The sequence below is a fragment of the Cupressus sempervirens genome, chromosome 8 (assembly GCF_028749045.1).
Source record: "Cupressus sempervirens isolate cs-2001-9-10 chromosome 8, ASM2874904v1, whole genome shotgun sequence".
In the NCBI taxonomy this organism is placed as follows: domain Eukaryota; kingdom Viridiplantae; phylum Streptophyta; class Pinopsida; order Cupressales; family Cupressaceae; genus Cupressus; species Cupressus sempervirens.
Genome location: NC_143125.1, coordinates 480,945,983 through 480,973,511, shown reverse-complemented (window position 1 = coordinate 480,973,511; position 27,529 = coordinate 480,945,983). Strand labels below are relative to the sequence as shown.

At 33.7% G+C, this 27,529-nt stretch overlaps 1 protein-coding gene across 1 annotated transcript in view; it reads right to left on the bottom strand.

The window, feature by feature from the left end:
* LOC149543309 (chaperone protein dnaJ GFA2, mitochondrial-like) overlaps positions 1-27,529 on the bottom strand; it is a 110,640-nt gene that overhangs the window by 45,632 nt on the left and 37,479 nt on the right. The window contains exons 7-9 of the mRNA XM_089798144.1: positions 14,738-14,863; positions 2,175-2,225; positions 1,988-2,075 (exon numbers count right to left, since the gene is read on the bottom strand). Of these exons, the coding sequence (XP_089654270.1) occupies positions 1,988-2,075; positions 2,175-2,225; positions 14,738-14,863 (265 nt within the window). The remainder of the gene's footprint in view (positions 1-1,987; positions 2,076-2,174; positions 2,226-14,737; positions 14,864-27,529) is intronic.

The window sequence follows — 27,529 nt, the reverse complement described above, 5'->3', positions numbered from 1 at the left end:
TGAAATCATCCTCAAATTCATCTTTTACCATGAATTTGATACCATACTATGTTTCATCTATAAAAGGTTCACCTAGGTGTTCATCCCAATAGCAAAGAAAAATGGTCTACAAATTTCGAAACAATCAAGGACATCGAACTTTTACAAAAATACTGATACAAACAAGTCATGACTTCAAAGTTTGTTCTTGCTCGTGATCTCAAAGTTTCTTTTTGCAATCAACTTTAAAGTTTGTTTCATAAACGTCTGGAGATTTGTATCATTCTTTTTTTATTTTCTAAAATGTCAAAGATATAAAAAATTACACTGTGCAAAAGAAACTAGCAGAATTGCAAACAACTTTACCTAGGTTTGTCCCATATGAACCCATAGGAAAATTGCAAAACACCACGTTCCATAACAAACCACATTGAAATCAAAATCCAAGCCCAAACTAGCAAGTCCAAGGGGTCAAACAAATAACATAGCTTCTAAGTTGAAATTATATGTGTTGATTCGAAGTGATCATTTGTTAATGTTGTTTGAGTTGGTCCTTAATGAAAAGTGATTCACCTTGTGGCCTTGTTGATTCAAAATTTCAAACCAAATTAAAAGTTCTTAAGGGTCTAGTCAAAAATTAATATTATATTAAATTATATATATACATGTATACATAGACATAATTGCAATGTCATGCCCAAATTTGGGTTCATAATCCCCAAATCACGTCACTTTCCAAATCTAGATAAAACAAAATCAAGTGCATTTTGAGGGAATCATTTTCCCTAACTTTCAACTGAAAGCAAGTCAAAAATGATGATGCAAACTAGTGATGGTAAAACTTGAATCAAAAGTTACATGTTGAACTCTAGATGAAGAGGTGATTGATTTGATCCATGTGTTGTGTCAAAAAGTCTAGAAGTCTAGATAAAATTGTGACGAACATGTCAATGGCTAGGTCAAAAGCATGCAACAAAGTTATGTTACAACAAGTGTTTCCTTGAGTTTAAAAACAAGGGGACGTGTAGGCAAGGTTTTTAGATGACAAAAACTTACCAAAATTTTGGAGTGAGCAAGGAAAGTTGAGGTAAACTAATAAGAAATTATATAGAATCGATGTTTGAACTAAAGCAAGATGTTTATTTTAGATACATAATACAAATAAACTGATCTAGATTCCATGATCAAAAATTGAATGACAATGTCATATTTGACATAATGTCATAAAAGTAACGATTAAATACACAAATTTGGAACTGCAACAACAATGCTAAATATAAAGTGTTAAAGGAATTACACATTGACAATTCACTGATCCATTTGTCAATCCTATACAATGATATCTTATCATCAACTACAAGTATAAAAAATTAATGAAGTTCCACATACAGAAGTACAAAGTGAAAACTGAAAACCAGCACTAAATGACGATAAGAAATGCTTAATTGCATTGATTAGCAAAACCAGTAATCTCTAGACTCACCTAGAGATTGCCATAAGGCCCCAACCAATCCTAATTGCACATTTTAGTCCTAGTCAATTGGGGTTGTCTCCTCAGACTTGAGATTACATGGTGCTGCTGCACTAACCTTGTAAACATTTTCTTGTGATCAATGAGGTGTAAGGCAGTATGTATAGCTTCTACTAGAGGTATAGCATAACAAATAAAATTTACCCCATGTATCAAAAGTCTAAGCAGGCAGAAAATTAAAATTTAGACTAAGGGGCCAAGGGGGAAAAAAATTAAGTATATGTTAAAATAGCAATTTTGATAGATTCACACTTCAGAGCGGTATATCAGTATTTGTAGCTGCAAGTTTTTTAGGCATGTACATCTTATCTTCCTTTTATAATTTTCAATTAAATTACTCAAATATCAAACATCTCGGTCACTAAAAAGTTTCAATCTTGCATTAAAAATATTTCAAAATGTTAAACAAAAGAAACATACTAATTTCTATAGTGTTACAATACTGGTTTAAAGAAAGCAATGAAAAATCAGACATACTGCAGGATGAGCAAGCAGCATAAGCTTGAAATGACAGGTTCTTAGTACAGCCCTGGACAGCTTCCATAAAAGACAAATCGAGTGTCACCTGCAGAAGAGGGGCTCAAATTGTAAAGTTTACCATGAAAACTCTTCAAAAGAAATAATTATATCGAATAACTTATCATTTTGACATGAAAGTGGGTACCTTCACATCCTCCGCCCCAGGCGACCCTTGATTGAACATGTTCTTTAAAACCTGGCATCAAGACAAAAGAAATGTATCTACAATGGGGAAAAAAGGTAACGCTCAATTTCAAAGAAAGCAGTTTTCTTCCCAGGACTATTACATAAAACACACTTTTTGAATTTATTAAATAGTTACAACTTGACCATTCCTATATTTCAAGGTTGACATCATGTTCAATTTCATATATAGGTGCTCATGCTATAGTGATGAACATCAGATAGACCAAAAGTATTAAATGTAGATTAGATACCATTATTGTGATTCATTTCCAATGGCCAACTTCATAATCTTCATGCATTTTCTCTTGATAAAAAAATTGCACACTTGTGGAAGCCTCAAACACAAAACAAGCATTCAGGCTTATGTCCTCCAAGAGTTGGGCTTACAAATGTGCAAGAGAATTGAATTTCAGGGCCAGAAACTATGGAAAAATTAGATGCTGGAAATGCCAGTACATACGTATCTTCTTGACACAGCCTCTTCTACCCTCGAGATTTTAAAAGTAATCAAAATGTATGCAATTTTTTATATAAATTTAATCAAAAATACTACAGATACACATACAAGCACAGACATGAGATATACACTCCAATAAGAAAATCAACACTTTGTTACATCCCAGTCCGAATATTTTTCCCCAAATCTTCTCTAAGTAAATCACAGGAATTTTGACAGATAAATTCATGCAAAGATTTCAGATTATCCAATGAATACCAGAAATAATAGTCTCAGAGATATTATTTCACTACAATTTTCAGCAGTACATATAAAATATCCAACAGCAATATGATTTTCCCAAAATAAATGCTACAGTCAACTCTTCAGTAAAATAATAATCAGATCTAATCGTAAACACAGAAATAATAGTCAGATTGCATAATAAGAGATATAGTCTCAAGCACAAGCGAGACATCTAATATGATGTCTCCCACAGACAATGGGTTTCCGTCCATTGTAGCTTTCTTCTTTTAATGCCCAATGCAGTGACTCTTCAACTTCCCCTTTCTGTCTTTCATCTTCTTCCTTTTTTGTCACTTTTTCCCCCTTTTATTATTAAAAAGACCTTTTAATAATTTGCATTCAGCTCCAGATAAGTCTCATTTAATATTTTATGAATTGGGTTTGTGATTTTGTAATGTCCCAAAAAGGAGACATTACAGTCCTCCCTCCTTGAGAATGCTTGTCCTCAAGCAATCATGGATCTATAAACCAATACCGGGATCCCATATCAATCTGCGAATCCCTCTATTCTGGAATCTCTGAAGATAAGACATGCTATACTGGGAAACCGAGTGTTAGAATGCAGCTCATCCATCAGAAAAATACCTGGATCCCAAGTCAACCTAAAGAACACCATTGCACCTATCTGTTGCATCTCTGGACATAACAGCACCAAGCCTTGAGCTAAGAGGCAACTCGTCATGATCCACAAACAGAAAATCACTTTCATGTCAACAACAAGATCCCAAATCAATCTATCCACCCGATCCTGGAGTAGAAGTGGATATTTATCATTCTTCCATCTCGCTGTAGCAGTCATCTGAATAAGTAGTTCACCCCAAAGATATCATAAACATCCCCAATATGCATGAAGATCAACTCATTAGGCCACCCAATGTCACTGCTAAAAAGAGTTCTGGCACAAAAAATGATGTTGGGGGTGCCACAGTGCCTCTGTACTTGAAGGATAATCACCTCACAAGGTCTGTGCCTCAAGAAGAGATGCCTCCATGAATCTGCCTGCAACTAATAACTATGGTGGATTAAGCCAAATCTGAAAATGCATTGGTAGAACAAGCGGGGCAGCCATTAATAATTGAAGCATGGATGGAGTAAATCACCAACCAATAAATTAAAAGCTGTCACATCATAAAAGCTTAGTGGCAAATCTATAGATGAGTTGAAGGAGTCTTCATTACTCCTCCAAGACAAATCTGAAAGGTCTGATTCACAGTGCCACCAATTAAACTAGCATCTCCACTAATGAAAAGACCACCATCAGGTGCAATCTCTCAACTAGTTTCACATGGTCCATCTTTATCCTCATGACATTGTCATGGTATATGATTGCTGATATAAAAATCAGAACTCTGGCGGTTTCCTTGTGTCATATCTTCACACATTTCAAAAACTTTTTCACTGCAAGTATTATGGCCACTACTTGCACTAAGGTTACCAACACTTGTAGACCCCCGATCATATTTGTTTCCATGTATTAAGGTTACAATTTCATGTGTGTGTGAATGTTAGTCCAAATCATAAGTTTAGTCTCCTCTTGTAAACTTTCTTTGGACTCATCATAATTCACCATACCTTGGCTTGCCCTATGTCTTTCCCGAGTGATCAAAGGGGGTGATGCATCACTTAAATATCCTTCGTAAGATGTCACAAGGTTGCAAGGTGTTTCTTGATTAAAAATTTAAGTCAATTCACCAACATTTTGTTTGTCTCCCATGTGTAGTTTGTTGATAAAATTGTCTCCCATTTCTTCCCTCATGAGTTCATCAACACCCCTCTACTATTTGTTTTACCTCCATCTCCCTTGTGCCCACTTCTTGACCTTTGTTTGTAGATGAAACAAACTGATTTTCTGATTGGTATAGAGAGGAATGAGCCATGCTAGGCTAGTAACAAAGATCATCAACTTCATTTCCTTGTCTTTCTCAAATTTGATGGCAAGATCCCTATCCATTATCAACTGCAAGTGGTATGATTCCGTTCTTTTGATTGTTTCTTTGAAAGCGTGCAATTGAGAACTAGTAACACCACATGCAATTCTTTTTGCACCTCATCCATTTTGGTCTTCTGCATAAGATCTTCAATTAATTTGTAAGAATCATCTACCCTCGTTAACATTTGTACAAGTTTCTATTCCGTAACCAATATCATGTCCATCAAATCATGCAATGATAAAGGTTTTTGTCCAGATTCATCTAAAAGACCTGGGCTGCCACTTGTCAAATTTTCTGATTTGGTTTCAACTAAGGGAGCAACATTAGCATCACCTTTACTTGTTTCTATAGCTGGTCAATTGAAATCAATCACGTGTGGATTTCTGAATGAACCTTTTCTCTTCATATGTTCTATCAGTACGGATCTGCAAGTCACCAACAAATAGTTATGAATACTCCTCACCTATTACGATTGATTCTTCGTCCACATTACCACATCGGCTGATTGGAAACTTTTTTCCTTTATGCCTTCATCGTGCCCTGTAAGAGATGAATTTAAGGCTGTATTTTCATCACCATTTCACTGCATTATATCTTCTCCCTAAATATTACTGCAAATATGTTCAAGTGACCAGGCCTCTTGGCATGTAAAACAAACCTGCTCTTCCCTCATTTGGTTTCTACCCTTTTTGGAAGATCCTGAAACCTGTATGCCCATTCATGTAATGATCCCTTTCCGACCATTTCTTGATTTTCACTAAAATTCCCCTTTTAGGATTTGAATCGTACTTGCAAATTGTAATTTGCAATATTTCAAGCTAAGAGCATGTCAAGTTTCCCAAAATTGTCATATATGTATCAAATCATATTTAACAACAATGCATACTTGAGCCTCAATACCTTAACCCTCTCCTAATCAGTAACCCTAATGCGGATGGTAGAATTATTGTGCTCAAGTAGAAACAGTCTCCAAGAGGCTCCCTCGTGAACAAAGCCCATTTTGGAAATCTTCTCCTCACAATGACCGGATTACTCTCTCCTTCACAAACTCACTATCCACTTAGTTGTATTAGTGAGTGATTAAAGAATTAGCTGAGTATATATTATTATTTTATGTATTACAAATATTAGCTCAAGCTTCATTCTTATTTATATATATATTAATTATATATAAGGCAATTCTTATATTCCCTTATATATACATATATAATGATGCTTTGCAAAACTTTGATTTCTCAGTTTTTATCACAAAACCATGGCTTCTTGCAATATGTTATCAGTTCTAGTACTCTTCTGCAAAGTTCTTCGTCCCTAACATTTGCAGATCCAAGGAGGGGCCTTAACCACCACAGAATGTTCCAACTGTAGTGCCTGCCCCTAAGTCACATTTCTGTTATCATTGCCAAACTCTTTTAGGCCAATTTATGTTTGATGATTAGTATTATTATTTTAAAGATTATCAGATGTTGTTTTACACTCAATTTATTATATGATGAGATTACTTGGTACTCTATATTTCATACATGTATGATGATTATTCAATAGTTTCAGTTATCGATGATGATTAGTTAGATGGTTTATTATCACACGTGCTTTCTTATAGATGCTTACCCCATACTGCATGTGTATGGTGTGCATGTTTGTTTTTATTTATGTATGGTGTTTCTGATGTGGTTAAGGAAGGGAGTCGTAGTCACCCGCTAGTCAGGATCTACACGATGCACCACTTCCTGCCATTGTCTATTTAGCTTAGAATATTGTGTTTGTACATGCGTAGATTTTATGCAGGTTGTAGGTACCGGGTATCGACTTCCCTGAATTGTCAGGATGAGCGTACCCTATCGCACTGTCTCAATGGTAAGAGAAGGGAGATAAACTCTTAAGTCCAAATCCTAAACCCTTTAGCCAATTGTCCTAATTGATAATTAGGACAAGTATCTGAGTTAAGTACCCTCTGAATGCATCAAAGGATGTAATTTCGTGATTATAACCCTTTTTGTTTGATTTAGTATGTGTTTTTCTATGATGGGTTTTCGTATGTTGTTATATGAGTCCTTGATGTGTTTTCTATTAATTAAGTCTAATTAAAAGATTAATTAATGATTTAATTTAATGGAGAATTAATATGATGTCTTTAATATTTAATTAATTGAAAAATTAATTAAATAAAAGAATTAAATTTAGAGATAAAAGTTCAAAGATAAATTTAGAACAGTATAATATTTATTTAATTTAATACTAATATATTTGGAGTTCATTTTTAAATAAATGCTAAATATTATTATTATTTAAATTAATTAAATATGTTATCAATTAAGTTCTAAAATAAATTTAAAAGTTGAAAGATATTAAATTATTAAGAATTCTAGATCGCATGATCTAAGCATGAGTTTAAATATGAGAATTAAATTAAAAGATTAAATAATAGAAATTAATAATGTTATTTTAATTTCATGAAGTGCACATGAGATTAAAGTAATAAATTAATTTAAAATAGAAGTCAAGTGGAATATTAAATAAAGTTATTTAATAAATCAACTTAATGTGCATAAAAGATGAATGCAAATTAAAAGAAAAGATAAGAAAGGTTAATTCGGGAGTTAACTGAGTTATGCAATAAGTCTTCTCGGGTGAACGGACAATTAGTGCCCCGATTTGAGGAGAATTTGCTTATCACAACTTTGGGGGTTCATTTTTGAGGGACACGATTTGGGACACGAATTTGGACGGGAATTTTTGGGAGACAATTTTTGGAAGCGAATTTCAGAAGGCTGATACCAAGAAAGTTTTCCAGAGGAAGGTTATTGAGAGGAGCGAATTCTCTTACAGTTCCTGGAGATTGCATAATAGCATCAGGATCAGGTAGGGTCTTGTGTTTTTTGATTATCGATTAAAATACACAATTATCCTTTCCTGTCTTCTTCGTATTTGGGGTTTGTAAATCTGAATTCTTTATGATGAATGTTTAAACATTACAATATTGGGATTTATCAGATGCTTGTCAATAAACCTCTGTATACATAAGATTTAAACGGGAAGGATTGAATCTAAGACTGAAATTCTAAATTAGAAGTTCGGATGGTTGACTATATTTTCTATATCAATATTAAGGAGGAATCAATTTTTCAATACATATATTTATATATATATATTAAAGAAATTATTTTAATATCTTTATAAATATATATATATATATCTTTAATTAATTGGTTTATCAATAAAAAATTTATTATAAACAAATTGTATTTAAAAAAAAAAAATAAAGTAATAAAAAAAAAACTTAATTTATAAAATAAATTATATATATATTATAGTGGGGGGGGAGGGAATTACCCCGTACCCACCCCCACTGTCGGCAGAGCCGACAGTACCTGCGTCGCAGGTACTGCGATGACAGGTACAGGGTACCTGCCGCCGCAGGCCCTGCGACCGCAGGACTACGGCGGACCGCAAGTGGTCTTGAAGCCGACGGGCTTAAAACGTATGAATATAATATATTATGTTTTAATTTCGTTTTTTCATAATTTTTTTTATTTATAAATTTTTTATTATTATTTAAAATTTTAATTAATAAATTATATATATATATATATATTTTTTAATTAATAATATTTTAATCTTTATTAATATTTAATAATTAAATATTAATGTATTTAACATAGTTTTTTTTTTTTAAATATTAATTTATTAATAATTTTGATTAAATATTAATAAATTAACGATTAGTGAATGGATTAAAATAAGTAATTAGAACAAGTAATTTTTGATTAATTTAATTAAAGTTAATTAATAATGAATATTATTTGATTAAATTATAGATTCGGATTATTGACTTAATGGAAGTTATTATAGAAATGGGTTAATCATAAGGGGTAGTTGTGAAAACTTAGTTACTTGAATTCGACGTTAAACTGAAACATAAACCTTACCTTAACTCAAATAATATACTTTCAGATCCAATCTCTGAGACTTTGATGTTGTCTTTGTGCTTTGAATGTTTTGGGGTTGGTTTAGCGTTGACCAGTTTAGGTTGTTACCAGAGGCTCGGGGTTGTGAATGTGATGTCATGATGATTTGGTCTCGATCTTTCTTAACCCGACCATGGTAATGTGATAAAATGCTCTATGACATGATTGTGTTTACTGTTTGTTATTGGTTTCCAGTTTCCTTGTGTGAAGCTGAGATGTATGTATTTGAGATACCTGACTTAACCATTTTCGAGTCTCGATCAGTTATATTTGATAACCATTTTTGAGTCTCGATCAGTTATACTTGGATTGCTTTTCGGTCGCTTGAGAGGACTGAAGTGTGTGTTATGTTCTTGATGATGTCATGTTTTGACTTGACCATTTTGGAGTCTTCGATCAGTATTGTAATTTACTATTGGGATACTTTCTGGTTGCTCATTGGAGAACCATTAGATTTTGTGATTTGTCATTGATGCCTTCACTTGCTGATAGAGAACTGTCGTGATCATATGATTATTATTGGATGCTTATCTGTTGCTCATGAAGAACTGATGTAATTTTGTGGCTTATCTTTTATGATGTTTTTCAGTTGCTTGTATAGGACTGAGGTGATTTTATTATGATTCTTTAATTTATGATTTCATGAGCCTAGGGTAGGTTATCTATGTGTAGTGTCGGGAAGTGGCTTGCAATGGGGATCGGAGCCCTAAGAGGCTGCCTGGAGTAACCCATTGTAAGTTGTTTTAATAAGTGAAAACATTTACACTAAATAAGGGAAAATGAACCTAATAAGATAATTGTATGTTCTCTCCCATGCCTTGAGTGCTAGTATAGACTAGGATGGGGTAGAGAGAACGCTTGGTTACGACCTTGCATTCCATAGTATGCCTCGTCAGTACGAGAGGATACTAGTGGCCGCAGGGATCAGTAGGGACCCGGGATTCCTAAGGGATTGCTCGGGTAACTTCTACGTGACTTTTGCGATGACACTTTCCCGCTTGCATATTAGGTTTCCTACGTGTCTTGTGGTACCTCTAGGTTTAGATGTCGATCTTTTTAAGAACCCTTGAGTTAGCATACTTATAGGATTTCCTCGACTTAGAGAGTATTTATGATTATAGGTTTTTTTATCCTATTTGGGACTTGAGACTATCTCCTCAGCGCGGTGGGAGTGGACCATTTAGGTTCCACGCAGTCGGGTGGTAGTGCTTTTACTCTTACCATTGAGATCCATTCCGTGGTCACCGTGGCTGGAGTTTTCGTGATTGGCATTTACCTTCACTATGTTCTTGGATTATTATGATGGATGGTTAGATTTTATGATAGATGTTTTATCATTATGGATGTATGGATGTATCATTTATAGTGTATAGTTTCATATATTTTTACTGTACTTTGTATCATGGATTTGAGGATGTTGTATCTTTATCTTTACATATGTATATTCTTTTAAGCCTTTCATACCCTGTGACTTGTACAATGGATGATTGAGCATTCCAAATTAATTTGCCAAGAGGCATTCGGAACAAATGTATTATATGGACATGGGACTTCTGATTATTCTTTCATATGTATGTGATAATTGTTAGACTTAGAATTAATTAAATTTAAACGTGACTCAACGTCTTGGGATCCTTAAGAAATGTAACTTGCTATGTATGGTTATCGATGATTACATGTTATTGCTTCCGCTACTATGTGTTTGATGTGTATGTTATACATTCTTACTTTAAAAAAAAAAATGTGTAGCAAACTTAGTGAAACTTTAGGTTAATTCTTTTGGATCCCTTGGCGGGGCGTTACACCAACATCCGTAAAATGACTCTTAACGGAGGGTCTTAGGACAATATCTTCCAAGATAATGTATCTTTAATGGGCATCTAGTTGATTTTAGCCTGCATACGAAAGTTTCCTATTCCGTATTTTGTCAATGTATGTTTCTTTTTAGAAACATCTTGTTTGTACATTCTTAGAATGTTTCCATTCTTTGTAAATAAACATCCCAGGCAATGATCTACATATGCTTCAGTATTTCACAGTGTGATTGATTCAATATTTCTAACATCAGCAAAATAGTCACCTTGAACTTTGGAAACAAATCTTCATTCAAAGCAATCTCGGGGTGATTTGGAGCATAGTTCAAAATCTCGTTCTCTGCCACTTCTTGGTGAGGCAAAAAAAAAAATCTCAGCAAATATCAGAGATAAATCGGTAACTTCTCGGGAAAATATTGGCAATTTTTAAAATGACTTAAATTAAATTAGAAATGCATTTTTTTTGCAAAATTTAATGAGAAGATGCATCTAATGAGTCAATAAATGAGTAAACAAACCAAACAAGCTGATCTATATATATATATATATATGCAATATGTATCAAGAATCATATCCTCATCTGGGATGCTGATGGCTGGCAGCCATGGTAAGAGACTCTAAACTCTGAAGCAAACTAAAAATAGAAAATTGTCTTTATAAAAAAATACACAAATATAAATGTCAAGTACAATATGAAACTAGTCTACATCTTCCTCTTCCCCTTCTCAGTGGCTCTAGTAAAAACTAATATTCATCATGAAAATGATAGACAAATTCATGTCTGCTTATTGAATGGATTCATTCTACATTTTCTTTCATGGAATAATCTTAGTTGTATCATGCTCATTATTCATATAACTAATTTCTAAAACAAAAATTACGTAAATCTAGTACAGCAAATGAGATTACAAGCAAACATAAAATGACAACAAAGAGGTTCATTGCAAGAGCAGCTTTTACTCTGTAAAAGCAGTTCATAAGAATGTTAAGAACTTTTACTTTGTATTAAAGATGATAGCAATTAACTTCATAACAACACAGTCGTCTGCGAGAAGTTTTCAAGCTATAGCGAGAAGTTAGAGACTTCTCATGAAAATATCTCTGTTTGCTTGCCAAGAATTCGCTGACTTCTCGACATCAGCTTCTCACCAGAAAACCTCAAGTTTTCTCGTTTTCCAAAGCTTCTCATGAGAAGACAAGTTCTTTGCCACATCTCAGAGAGATTTTGATCTATGATTTGGGGCATCACAAAGGTACAAAAACAAGGGAGCAAATAGAGAATCAAGTATGTATTTGCTGGTGACACAACCATACTTTTCAACCAGCAGTAGTTTCGTAATTGCTTCATCATTTCAAATCCACGAAGCTTTGATAACTGATATAACTGATAGTTTTGTAACTAGTTGAACATTTTGTTAACTGCCTAGTATCATTTTATGGCATTTCAATTTTTGTCTAAGAAAGTTAATGATATGGTAAACTGATGTTGTTATTAAACAAAAGAGATGAAAGCTCCAGATACAGATTTACAAAGACGATATTTCTAAAAGAAATAACGTGAACTAAAGACAAAAATAAGAACTACCTAATAAACTAAAGATTAACTAACATAACCATTAAAGAAACGTAATAATATCCTAATATCCCCACCTTAATGGTCATTGTCAACTATTGTCTTTTGGTTACAATTTCTACAAAGCATTCTATTGTTGTTGAGACCCACCTTGGATCTGCAAAATGTCACTAACTCTGCAAAGCCATGAGAGACAAGAGCATGCCACTAACTCTGCAAAGCTCATTTATTCATGAGATGAGCTCATTGTAGACATGTTGTCACTCACTTTCAAGTAATAGACTGGATATAGAGAAACAAGAGGCATATTCAGTATTTTTTGATGATGTTTTTATGTGTTAACATAATGAACTTCATTGGATATACTACATATTTTATGTGCAATTCAATCATATTAGAGGGTTTCATAATTTTGTTGAAGCTAGAGTGCAAACCCATTTTTTTATGAGCTAAATGAGATGCCTGCTTCAATTTATGAATCAAGTGGCACCAGAGCAGGTTTAAATTCCTTCTGTTTTCTGTGATTCCAAAAGTTAAAGGAACATATCACAGGTTATGCCCATTATAAAGTTGAGTGGGATTGGTGATTTGGAAGAGTTTATAAGCTTGAAATCAATACAAGGAATTGCATATAGAGCACCTAGCGAGATGGAAAAGGGCATCGATAAGGAAACTAATAAATGTGGAGCAAGACCAGAAAGAAGAAAAAGCCAAGGCCTTCTTCTAGTGGAATAGCATCCTCTTCAAGGCCAAAGTGAAAATTGGCATTCCACGATTTATAGAGTTCAATGAAGAGAAGGTAGACAGATGGATTGCAGGGATGAAGGTATATTTCGGCTTGCATTTTCTGACTACACATCCACAAATAGCCTTTGCAAGATTGAAAGAATCCAGCAATGATTTTACTTGGTACAGAAGTAATCCCACTTCTTTGCATTTATGGAAGGCTCCACTTCCCCAACTTAAGGATTGTATGGAGCTGTTGAAGAAACAATTTTACCAATATGTTAAGATGAAGAGAGTAAAACCAATTTGGTACCACTCATAACACTTTCCTGGTTCAGTCCTAAATTATTGCACATCTGGCCAGAACTTGTATGTATTGATATAGATAGTTAAACAATGAAATGATTGTCCATATGGATCACCAACCTCTCAAATATTTGTAAGCGCGTACCAACTTTCACCAAGCTAGATGCTACAAGAGGACAGTGTTCCTACAACAATTCCACGTGGTTATTATGTACAATAGGGGCTCGAAAAACAAAATTGCTAATGTGTTGTCTAGACTGTCGTTGCAGTCAGTGATAAGTACACTTTTCCCAAATAGAGCCCTTTGCCCAATAAGCTTTTATGGAAGGTTATGAAAATGATAAGAAGTTTGGAGAAATATATAAACAAGCATAAAATGGTAAGGGGGCTGATTATGTATCAAATCTGGGATTTTATCTCCAAGATGGGGCTGATCTTCAAAATGATCAAGTTGTGTGTTCCAAAGGAAAGAAGATAGCTGCTCCTAACATAATCTCTTACCTCCAAGGTGGCTGGACATTTTGGGGTATCCAAGATCATGATATCCCTCAGCAATCTATACATGGCCATCTATGCAAGTCAATCTCAAATTCCATAAATGGGTGCAAATTGTGTAGCATGCGCAAACCTAATAATTGGAAATTAGGGGTGTATCAGCCACTACCTGTACCGTGGATTTTGTGGATGTTCTGCCCATGTCCAAAAGAGGCATGACTATCTTTTTGTGGTGGTTAACCAATTGAACAAAATGTGTGTTCTTGCAAGAAGACGCTTTCCTCTAACATTCATCTTTCTCAAAGGTGACTGAAAAACAAGACTTTAAGAATCAGCAGATGTTGTTGTGGATGTGGAGCTCAATTCTTCATGTCAAGAGCTCATTGTAGACATGTTGTCATTCACCAACATGTCCTTGACTAGATATACTGATAAGAGAGGCCATTTGCTCATTATTTACGGAAGCCTTTCCCTGTATTTTGAAACTCTCTAGAAAAATTGTCAGTCATAGTTATGCTTGTTTCATCTCTGTTTTCACTGTTAAGGATGATGTTTCTATGTTCCTTTATGTTGTCCTAAGGAACTTGACTAGATATGGTAAATGTTCTGTGTGGAATTCAATCATATTATAAAGGATTTAGTTGAGTTAGAGTGCATATCAATTGTTGGGGAACTGATTAGGGAATATCCACTTAGTGGGTTAGATTGATTGGGAATGTCCTTAGATCTCCAGAGTGTGCAACACATCCTCTAATCATACCAAGGGCCAGCCCTCTTTGTTCTGACCACAGCCAGATATTTATAGTCAAAAAAGGATGCCTCACATACATCCTCAACTACAAAACACAGGCAATGTCTCCTGGAAACTCAACCTACATTTCATTATCTCAATAGAGGCAAGAAGCAAACCATATTGAACCCCAAAAAATGAGGTCAACTATTAGAGAATATTAGGAAGAAAACATACCTCATTCATTCCTCCTCCAAACATATCCTCAAATCCAAAACCACCAAACCCAAACCCAAAGCCTGGGCCGCCTGGTCCACCTGGACCACCCCCTGCTTCTGCCTGTGCAAAACCTTCAGGACCAACCTAGAATGTTCAAAAGAAAATAAATTATCTAATTCAAAAAAAAAATCAATTTTATCAATTATCTGCTTAATAAAATCAATTATGTAGAAGAATTAACATTGCAGCAAATTTGCTTATCATTAAAATGATAGTGGGAGGATGCTTAAAAGGAGAAGAACAAACACCAAAGAACCTCAATCAAATTACTTTCAAAGCAATGGGAGATTTTAAGCACAAAAGGCTACTATGACAAGTAAAGAACAATATACCACAAAATAGACCATACCATATAGCCCACAAATATCAAGAATAAACCAACTCTTTGAGAATTCACAGCACAATGTAATAAGATACACTAATGTTACCATGACCATCTCCTTTCATTAATTTACAACAATGCAACTACTTAACAACTTCAACTGCACAATGAAAACATTTTTGTGGCCCATTTATACGTCAATGCAGCATATGTAGTAATCCTTTCACCGTGTAAGAACCACATTTTGGTCACGCTTGTAGTAATTTGAACACAACTGCTCCTGCCTTTAAAACTCTCACTTTAATACATTGCAAGGCATAGAACCCTTAGCAATACAAATTTAGAAAAAAAAATTAAGCTTAAATGATTTTTTAAATTTTGATCTTTATGCGTCAAGCAACTGTCTACTGTATAGCAGTGTACGCGATTATATCTTGATCAACATAGTTCTGGAATATGCCAACAACTACTTTATGCTTTCAGTTTCATGTCATCCAAATTCTATTAAAGAAAGAAACAAAACAATGCCTGCAACTTTCTCTAACACTAGATGAGACAATAATAACAGAAAAATACATATATAATGCATGCATCGTACATGATCAATGTTAATAGACAAAATTATAATATGGTTTAGCACGTTGTGAGATATAGCTGAAAGTACAGGGCCCGTAAATTAAACCCATAATTGCAGTAAGCTTGCAGGGCTCAATTACTGAGATCTAACAAGAATATAGAAAGATAACAAAGGCAATTGATAGAAAGTGCACCAACATCACAAAGTCTCCCTATATTAGCATTTGTGTTGTTCCGATTGATAGAAGGTTGTGAGATATAGCTGAAAGTATAGTGCCAGTAAACTAAACCCATAATTGCAGTGAGCTTGCGGGGCTGGATTACTGAGCTCTAACAAGAATGTAAAAAGATAACAAAGGCAATTGATAGAAAGTGCACCAACATCACAAAGTCTCTCTATATTAGCATTTGTGTTGCTCCAACTGCCGAGCCAACAAACCAGAGATTAACATCATCTCCCACCCAAGATATCATGACATGCCCTTTTTCTAGACAGTAATAAGTTAAAGACTTAGATGTAAGCTGTATGCATCAACACAGCAGCTGTTGCATCCTAATTTTTTACCTAATTTAAAATATAGCCGTTGAGGTTCACATGAAGTCAGTTGACAGTTAAATTTGTTACAATCCTACGAAATGGTAAAATGGTTAGTCGTTATAATTTCATGTGAAGATAACATGTTAGTTGTTTATTTATCACGAATTCATAGAATTGAAAAAGTGGTTAGCCATTATGATTATTTATGATTAAATAACTTGTTATGGTAATATGATTTAACTACGGAGAATTTCCTTGTAGGAAGCACATCAAAGGGCAGGAAGCATTGTCAGAAAAAAATTGGGCACAGGAGCATCACCATCACTAGGCAAATGGGTATGAATCATGAATCACCATGGTTGAGGACCTAGCAACCTGAACATCAGTATATAATCGATGGAACCACATGAGCTATTAAATAAACAATTTAAAACATAAAATAATTTAATTAAAATATAATACGTACCTTAAAGGATTTGATTGATCTTTCTCCATATTATTATAATATATATACCTATGTACGTATACATAGAGATAAATATAAAGTGACACCATAATATTATTTTCTTTATAATATAGTGATGCCACCTCACAAATATATCTACGTGTACGTAGATAAATATAAACCATAATAATTTCGATTTTAAACCTTCAAATCTTCTTCCAACCTTTATTCTTTCTTTTTCTTTTAAAAACCGATTTAACACTTGGCATTTTTGATTGGTGTTCAAAGAGCCAAGATATTCTTTATGTTACTGTAGCCAAGGAGTTACGTTATTTCTTTTTAATAGAAGTCGAGAGTGAGAGGCGGATATATATCTATTTTTTCATACACCCGACTTCCATATGTTTCAAACACCTGACTTGTCCATGTTATCAACCACGTCTATCTTGGCACTCGATAGCTCTGTCAAATAGTAATCTTTGCATTGTTTTTCCAACCACGATTTCTGATTATTCAGAAGATCTGCAGAAATCATGAGCAACATTTATATTGGAAATAGGCGTTCAAGGCAGATTGTTGAACTTTCAGCAAAACTCCATTCTTTTTTCAGAATATATCAAGTTATGTGATTAACCTAAAACCGAACATTGCGATGTAATTTCTACCAAATTTGCTACAGCATTCCGATTTATATAGCAGTAAGCTACAACTTATGACATATTGTAAATTATCTTGCTTAATAGGAGTTGTCTATGGAAAATAAAAAAGCCAAGTAACCATGTCGTGAAATCATGATTTAATATGCCATTGGAATTTAAATGATATTTTTTGCAATCTTAAGAACACATTCTTCAAATCACAGATTGTGATAAACTGGAATATATATATTATTCATGATTTAGTTTAGAATCAACGGACAGAGCCGAATTGCTCTGAGATTCCGAACGCCTAGGACTCACTAGTTGTATAGCCATGGAAAAAGGTGAAGAGGTAAGATAGAATCTGCAATAACATGAAACAGAATCAAATGTGACATGACAATGTTTATCAATTTTAAAATGAATCATCTGATAGCTCATGCTTGATCATGTTGTTGTCAAATCAAGTGGTGTCATTAGATACCAGGATGCTCAGTGGATGACAAGGTGTTCCATGTCTATTCCGGGTAGGGAGGGTCTTTCTCGTTAGAGATTGTGTGGGGATAAGTTATGGTCTGAGGTTGGGTGGTTAAGCCCCTGACAATGTTTCCCCTCTCTACAAGATGTCGGATGTGCATCAGATAAAGATAAGTGGTGCATTCAAACGTTTGTCGGAAACAGTTAGCAATGAGAAGAAAAGAAATAATACAGCAGTATTTGATGCCCTAAGTGATACAATGGTACCTAACGTCCTAAATGATACAATGGCATTTGATGCCCTAAGTGATACAGTGGTATCTAACGCCCTAAATGATACAATGGTATTCGATGCCCTAAATGATCCAACGGTAATCAATGCCCTAAATGATACAGTGGTACTTAAAGCCCTAAATGATACAGTGGTATCTGAAGCCCTAAATGATCCAATGGTAATTAATGCCCTAATTGATACAGCGGTATGTAATGCCCTAATTGATATAGTAATATTTGATAGTAATCGTCATTTGATATTGATATAAGTGGTATTTAATGGTAATTGTCATTTGATATTGATATAGTGGTATTGGATAGTAATCGTCATTTGATCCTGAGTGGTATTTATGGACTAACATGGGTGTTTGCAGAAACATCCCTAGATTGATTTCGGTTTCAAATACCATGGTATGTAAATTTAAATTTCTACAGTAAATTCATTGATGGTGTTTCCAAATCTTAGTTATTGAAATTTTGTTTAACTATTTGTAACCATTAATCTCATTTACATGAACGTAAGTGTTATAACTGTCTTCCTATGAAAATGTAGTAATAACTGTATTGCTTTGATATGTTAGTTGTTAGTTAACACTTGGGAAAAAGTGGTTGTTACAGTAGCGGCTCTTCAAGACAAAAACTTAGTTAAATCAAATAACTCATTATAGGTCACTATAAGTATTAAAGATATATATGACATGTCCCAAATTAATTGTAGTTAGGTTTACGACTAATGCACAAACGAATTACTCTTTTTTGACAAAGGAATGCCTATGGAAAATGTTATTCAAACAAACAAGAAGTTCCCTACAAATAGTATTTAGCATAGTTACATCGGCCTGGGGGATGGGGGGATAGGGGAACGAGGGGACGAGTTTTTGGGATGGGGGAACAAAGGGGCCTCAATTTGGGGACAGCAAAGAGATAGCGGCAGGGGACGAGAGGGGAGGATGGGGGGTATATAGTACATAATATACGTATAATACTTAAAATGCTAATTATAAAAAGATGTATACCAATATAAGACATTAATATGAAGTATAAGTTCATCAAGACTGCTACTGCTAGTTTAGTTTTACATTGCATTAAACATTGAACAATGATTCATGAACAATAAAAGAGATGTAAGTTCTAACTTCACTTCTATCAAATAAATTAAATAATTAAGCAAATTCAACAGTCATAGATATCTATTATCAATTTAGCAGAAGTATGAGTATTATTATCTCATCAATCATTCAATGGCATCATAACCTTAATTACATCAAGTAGCATCAACCATGATATGATCACAATGTTCAACATTTCAACTTTCAAACTTCACATATCCAAGACTCAAGTACAAACTACAAAATCAAAAGACAAAACATCAAGTACTAATGGCCCAAGGGCCGCCAAAATGCAGTAGAGGCTACCTAGAGGCCTCTAATCATCCATGTCAACCTGAGGCTCAGGCTCAACAAACAATACAAAAGAACATAACAGAACCTTTTAAATGTTTTTTTTTTTTTTTTTTTTGTGTATTTTTTTTGTGTGCCGAAAAGGGGGGCAGTCGATCATCCCCAACTAGGTCACAAGATGCGTCCCCATCGCCAAGTCCGAAACGGGAATGCAAGGACGGATGGTTGTCCCCAGCTAGGTCGAGGGACGCGCCCCCCCCCCTCTCGATAGCGAGTTGGTGGCACCACTAGGGACGCAGGAACAAGGTCCCCCCATCTTGGGTGTGTCCTCATCTTGGATGCGGGACCCAAAAACAGTGGGGACATGTCCCCGTGTTACTATGGTATTTATAAAAATAGTTTCAAAGAATCTGAAAACTCACCACAGCACAATAATTGTCATGCAATCCCTGAAACCTGTTAGAAAATTAGGTTAAATGTGTAGTATACCGTGCAAAACTTGTAAATGTTGTAATATAATAATATGCTGATTTTTGGTCCTCATGGAATAGGAGCCACACTTGGAGATTCCTTGGATGACACAACTCACCATTTGGAATATTTGTGTGTAATATTGTAAGAGCGGGATGAGAGTTACAAATGTGCATGTAAGAGAATCTATGACAAATGGAGTTAAATACAAGTTGGAAAGTTCATGGAAATTGAAGTCTCGAATTAGGTTTCCATCCTGAAACACATGGGTACATGGAATTGTTGCTCCTTGTCTATTATGAGTATTGGCTTTGGTGGAGTATGAAAGGAGATTTGTAGGGAGCTAATGCTGAAATTTTCTGCTTCAAAAATAAGTGTAGAACTACATAGTGCTTAAATCTCACTCTATTTGTAATCACTTTGTTAAGTTAAGAAAGTAAGTGGCCCAGATTTCTGTCCGGGTTCTTTTTTCACCCAATAAGGTCTTCCCAAGTTAAATTCTATTTTGTAATGATTTGCTATTTTGGCACTTCAATTATATTCATAATTTATTTTCATCTTCACAGTTGTCATTGCAAATATCTATATATCTTGCATTTCCATTGAATGTGAAAATTTTATTCTCATCATGAAGTTTCAGCATTTAGTATTCTAGTTTTGAATATTGAATGTTTGAAAGTTTCTAACATTTGGTACCAAAGTTTGGTTAAGATCAGCTTCTAAAAAATGGGGCACTCTCTTTGAGCACTAAAATTCATTTTCTATAAGAACTGTGTAGAAATTTCTACAGCTACACATTTAATGGCATGCACATCTAGGAGGATGGAGATAGAGAAATTTAATGGTTGAAGTTTCGATCTCTGGAAGCTCCAAATAGAAGACTCCTAGATGGTGCATGTTTTTAGGTTGATATTTTCTAGAAAAAAGCCCTCTAGCATATCAAATTGTCATGACCCCGTTCTAAGATAGAATTTTAATAATAATTAAATAAGATAGTATTATTAAATAAATAATGAAAATAAAATCGAAGAGGTCTTGGGTTCGAATCTACTCAAGATTAACACATAATAATAATTAATCTAACAATAATAATAAAATGAATAATAAATAATCTAGGCTTTGATCGATTACCTATCAAAATATATATATTTATATACATAAGAAATAGTAATAAAATATATATAAATAAACAATAATATTATATATTAGCAATAGTAAGAATTAAATTGAATGAAATTACAATAGATGAATAAATAAATAAATAAAATTGACTACAAGAGATAATATTGTAGAAAGTAAATAACTAAATAAATAATATAAATTACCTAAATCTAATATAAAGTCAACAGATATGTAATAAAGAGACGCAACTCCTTCAAAATAAGATATAAAAGAGAGGAAAGTTCTTTTTTTTTTTAAAGGAAGAGGAAAAGATAGGAGTAAAAGAAGGAATAATGGAAGAGGAAAGTAATGTGAAGAAAATAAATAACTTTCTCAAAAGGTATCAATGATATCGAAATGATGTGACTCTTCAAAAGGGCCATAATTATGAATGGTTGTAACTCTTCAAAAAGGATTATGATTATGAAGGGTTGAGACTATTTGAATGGATTGTAAGTATGAAGAGTTGTGCCTTTTCACATGGATTGTAATTATGAAGGGGTATGACTTTTTGAATAGATTATAATTATAAAAGAGAAAATAAATGTAATGAGATTTCTTTAAAAGGATGAGGAAATGAATAATCTTATATGATTCTAAGATATATTATATCTATATGAATACATATTTATATTTATGAATATTGCTCATATATCAATAACTATTGTAGTATTAATAACATTTACAATAATGATATTGTAGTATCAACTATAATAGAAAAATCAGAAATATATATCTAAATTTCAATCCTACTACTATTTGGCCAAGGAAGAAAGAGTATAGTGTTACCAAGGAGGAGCTTGTATAAATCCAATCTAATAAATCTTTATCCCAATAGAGGGTAGGGGTCAGCGTTCTGTAAATCTTCGTGAAACTGACTTGGCCCTGTAAACTTTGGAGGAGTCCACAAATGGTGTCTAGACAACTTGGATAGCATCTATATCCTCCGGTCATAGATCCAAATAATAATATCATTTGATAACTGAAATGAATATTATGAACATCACAATTGATTAAAGAAGCACTAATCATGACTAGCCCTAAAAGGGGACATTACACAGATGAAGGTTGGAAGAAAATTAATAGAAAAGAACGGAATCAGATTTGCTATATGTTTGAAGTCAAGACACAAGTAAACTTTGGGCTAGGTCAGGGATTTAGTATTAAACCATGTCTCTAGTTGTTAAACCTTTTCTTCAAAAGTTGTACCCTTAGAGGAAGGAAGATGGTAATTTTATAACTAAACATTTAAATGCATCCAACATTGTGATCACTCAACTAAGAACTTGTTTCTAAGGACATGAAGATGGATGGAGACAACCAATGCATTACTTTATTGTGTTCATTGTCAATTTCTTGAGATAACCTGGTTATGGCAATCGGTTTAATTACTTCAAAGTTGAAACTTAAGTAGGCAGTTGTGCTTTGTTATCAGAAGAAATAAGAAGAAAAAGCTTAGATTATATTAAGGAAGATTTAAATTTCCTATCCAGTCTCAAGATAAGTGTTGGAATTGTAGCAAAAAATAGTTATCTCCAGAAGAAATGAAAAGACAAGTTTGGGAAAAGGTCATAATATCAATTAGATTTAAAAACCTCCAACAAAGAGTACAGAGTGAGCTCCAAGCATGGTTTGCAACTCATGCATATGTTGATGTATGGCTCATTGATTTTGGAGCTTCTTCTTGTGTGACTCCCCTTAAGGAGTGGTTAACATAAACCAAGATTATAATGGAGGCAAATTCTTCTTGGGAGTCAATCCATCTCACAAAATCAATGGTCAAGGTTAAAATCAAGTTTGGTTTTTAGATAGGAGAGTAAAAACTATTTTTGAGTGTAATTCAGCAAGGAACTGCAATGCCCCCTTCTTAAAATAGTATTAAACAATAAACAATAATAATATGCACATCTGGTTATGTTCATTGTTGCATATTGGAAATAGAATGGTTCATCGTGATTTAATGATACAGATATTGTAATGGCTTATGAGTTTTGTTAGCTATTTGTGGAAATTAAAAAGATATAGAAATTGTATCATGGACAAATGTCTCTTAGAAATGAAGTTGAATTTGAAATTTATTTTATATTCTTGAGGAAATTAAGTGATTCAAGTTACTTACCTTGCTTAAAAGTTAATGCAATGATGGTATTTTGAGTGATATTGCGTAAATTGGTGAAATAATATTCATGGCTTAAATGTATGATAATGGTGACTTTGAGTGAGTGAGTGAGATCTTAGTGTGTTGTTGGCTAACCGTTTTCACTGAGAAATTGATTTATATGATTGTTTATATTGGAACACATTGTTTTCGATTGCTTATAAAAAAAGAAGTCTCCATGTATACTTTGGTTGGATCAAAGTCAAATTTATACTAGTAGGTAGCAATATGAGTTGATGTGGATAAATGTATGTATTGAGTCTGACCATTTTTATGAAGATTACTTTTAATTATCATTGCATGAATTCTAAGACAAGTATGTCTATAATATTGTTTAAAAGATGTTTTGATATAATGTATGATGTGCTTCCATCTTAGCTTTTCTGACTTCCAAGACTAAGTCAAATTCTAGAAGGCAAAGATGTAACACCTCTGCCACCCTAACACAACAAGAAGGTACTATGCCAATGAACTTACACTTAATGCAGCTACGGTAAGTCTATTTGATGTTGTAATACCTTTTCATATCTTCACTTCTACTTATTTGAGCTTGAGGCTTTATTATGTGTGTATGTGAAGTTACTTATCTAGTCAATTCTAGTGGACTATTCATAATGACCTTATATTTCAAGACTTGATGGTGCTATTGATGACCTATATATGATAGAACTATTGATGTTGCTACGAATGTTGCTTATGATTTGTGAAACTCTCCCATGAATTTCCATCTATGCTTATGTGTTAAGGACCTTTCAGGACTTCGATGTATGTGGTGGACTAATATTTAGGACTTGATGATGATGTCATTTGATGATGTGGTGTGATGCATACAATGTTCTTAGGGTCATTAATTAGGGTTTCTTTATGATTAAGTTTTGTGTTTATGATCTATTGTTACCAACAAACCCATGATTCTGGTGATGTTACTAAGGATGATATAGGATTCTGGCATGCTTTAAGTACATGCTTGTGTTGTTCTTTCTCATGATGTGTTTGTGTGAAGAGGAATGATATCGTATTACTAGTTCATGAGGCCAATACAATGTTACATATCCCCCTTCACTTATTGTATTAGCTAATATATATTATTGTCTTGTGCAAGTGATTATACAGGTACCAAGCATTAACTCCAACTGGTTTCGCAGGTTTGATGCTTTTATAATCCTTTATGGTGGTTGAAAGGGAAATAGCATCAAGGCCCATTTGAACCTAGCTCATGCCATTGTCTTGCTTAAAGGAACAATCCTGATATTGAGATTACCTATCAAATTGTCATGATGAAATATCTTGATTCACCTAAATCCCTTACTCGTGTCTTGGCTTGGATTGAGGGTGTTGATATTGTTGGTTTAATTGTATTTAATGATGCATTCATTTTAGAGTAATTTATATTAATTTATTTGTGCTTTATGATGTATTGTTTTTATTATTGATTTTATTTAAATCATTATTGTCCAATTAAAATATTATTCCTATTTTATCCTATTTTGGTAATATAAATTGTTATTGTATTTCTATACTATGTTTCTTTTTCAAAGTGGGGTGTACCATATTATACAATATTATTATGAGCAAAATATAGGATTTATTTAATAAGCTTCTATTAGTTGTGAAGTGGTTGGGAATTGGTTATCTTTACCATGCAATTTTTGGGAAGTCTATATGTATTGTTTCCTTTTCATTTTGGGTGGGGCTTGTTGATGTTTGGTAGCTTTAGTTGGATAAATTACGAGACTAAAGTGCATATATGTATATATGTGTGTGTGTGTGTGTGTGTGTGTATATATATTATTAAATAATCATTTGTTATTATGTTAATCAGATAATAATGGATAGACATGTCTCATGAAAAGACATGTCTCCCCATATCTCTTTCTTAATATAAATAAGAGTGATATCACTGCCATTGAAAAACATATACCTTATAGGCAATGCAATTACATCTGGAAGCGATTCTCATTTCTTAACATGGTATCAGAACCTTACTTGCAGAGGTAAATCAAATAAAAAGATAGATTCAAATCAAACTGAGCATCAAATAAGGATCGTACCATGCAGAATAGGAAGGCAAGTACGAAACATTACCACCATTGAATGCACAAATACCATAGTTGGCTCACCAGAAGACAATAAGGACGATATCCTCTACATGGAATGCAATTAATAAGTTGAAGAAGTTTTTTTAAAAGATAATGTCATACGAATCAAAGTTTGGAGAAGTAAAAAGTCACATCGAAGTAAATAGGGTACAGGCGTGTGCAGTCAATGAAAGGGAATCACATCAAATCATATCACTATTCAGTATACATTCAGCAAAGAAGGCCAATCAAAGGAGGAGATTAAAAGGATGAGTCTTAATTAAGGAAAGGCAAAACCAAAATTGGTTTGCGTGAAAGAACGCGAGATGGTCAAACTGACTAGATCATATCATAAAAGGGCACTATATCATTTCAATCGGGTAGTAAGACTTGTTCAAAACATAAACTTACCACCAATCAAGCAATGAACCATTAGGAGCGAAAGGAGTCTACTAATTGGTCAAAGAACTAGTCACAACCACATGCATGAATTTGCAAGCACAATCCAGCCATTACCTGGGATGGAACGAAGGACTATTACTAGAGTCACGTAACAAAGTTAAGAGTTCGCATCAGCATTCTGATGCCGAAGAATGATAATGAAGGAAGCCACGTGGTTGATAGAATAAAGAGTCTCGGTGACGTGCACAGTCCATCAAACTGGGGAAATGTCAACGATTATGTTGAGGAGATAAACATGCATGGTAAATTCATCTCAACGGAAGATATGTTAAGGTTTATTAAGGATAATTGGTACCGAACCCATAAAGTATGTGTCGCACGTATGATTTAAGTTTACATTCCTTATTATTATGAGACATATTGCTTAAGTTCTTCCATTATCAATAGGAAAATACATATATAGTTTATATTCAAATAAGTATGGAAACATTCATATATTATTATGAAGGATAATGTTTCATTTTAGTTTATATGAATTATAATGTGACTCGTGATAATATTAATGAGAAATATAAATATGTTGTAGGCATGAATTAAAACCCTAACTACTGTTAACATTTTTATTATTTCTATATGAGCTATATACCTTGATCTTTTCTTCCAAGAATACTGCTATAGGAAAAGGGAGATTGATTTCACACTCTCAAGCAGTTTGAAACCTCTTCAAAGGTAATATTGGATGAGTAATTATGAAGATTGATATTGAGAGGGAGTCTAAAAGTTCATGTGTGTGACTACATGATTTTAATGGGCCTACCCCCTGTGTACATCATGAGAAAGTGACGACTTCCAAATGATTATCACCCGTATTTACATAAGTTACTATATACCTTGATCTTTTCTTCCAAGAATACTGCTATAGGAAAAGGGAGATTGATTTCACACTCTCAAGCAGTTTGAAACCTCTTCAAAGGTAATATTGGATGAGTAATTATGAAGATTGATATTGAGAGGGAGTCTAAAAGTTCATGTGTGTGACTACATGATTTTAATGGGCCTACCCCCTGCGTACATCATGAGAAAGTGATGACTTCCAAATGATTATCACCCATATTTACATAAGTTATTAAAAGGTGAAGATCTTACAATAACTTAGTTTTCTATTATGATGGATATCTTATGATGTCTCTGAATATCATGATAGATTGTACTTGTCATAGTGAATGTTCATATGGTAAGCATTATGAGAATGTGTGTACACATACCTTATGAACATTTTGAGTACATGGTGAATGTTATGCAAATTGGTGTTTAGGAGGCCATAACACAGAGTACTTAGTGAGTATCAAATGAGTTGACATTCAGGAGGCCATTACTCACAGTTTTGGTGAATATCTTGCAACTCAACATTCAAGAGACCATTGCTCAAAGAGTACATGGTGAATGTCAAATGAGTTGACATTTTGGAGGCCATTACTCCCAATATCTTTATATTACATTGAGGTAATAAATGGCCATGTGTTTATCCTCCCTAGCTAAAAGGGAGTGTTGATATTTGGTAGCTTCAGTTGGATAAACTATGAGACTAAAGTGCATATACATATAATCATTTTTTATTTTATTAATTAGATAATAATGGATAGAAATGTCTCCCCATGTCTCTTCCTTAATATAAATAAGAGTAATATCTCTACCATTGGAAAACATATACCTTACAGGCAATGCAATTATATGTTTTCCAATGGCAGCAATATCAGTCATATATATTAAGGAAAAGACATGGGGAGACATGTCTATCCGTTATTATCTAA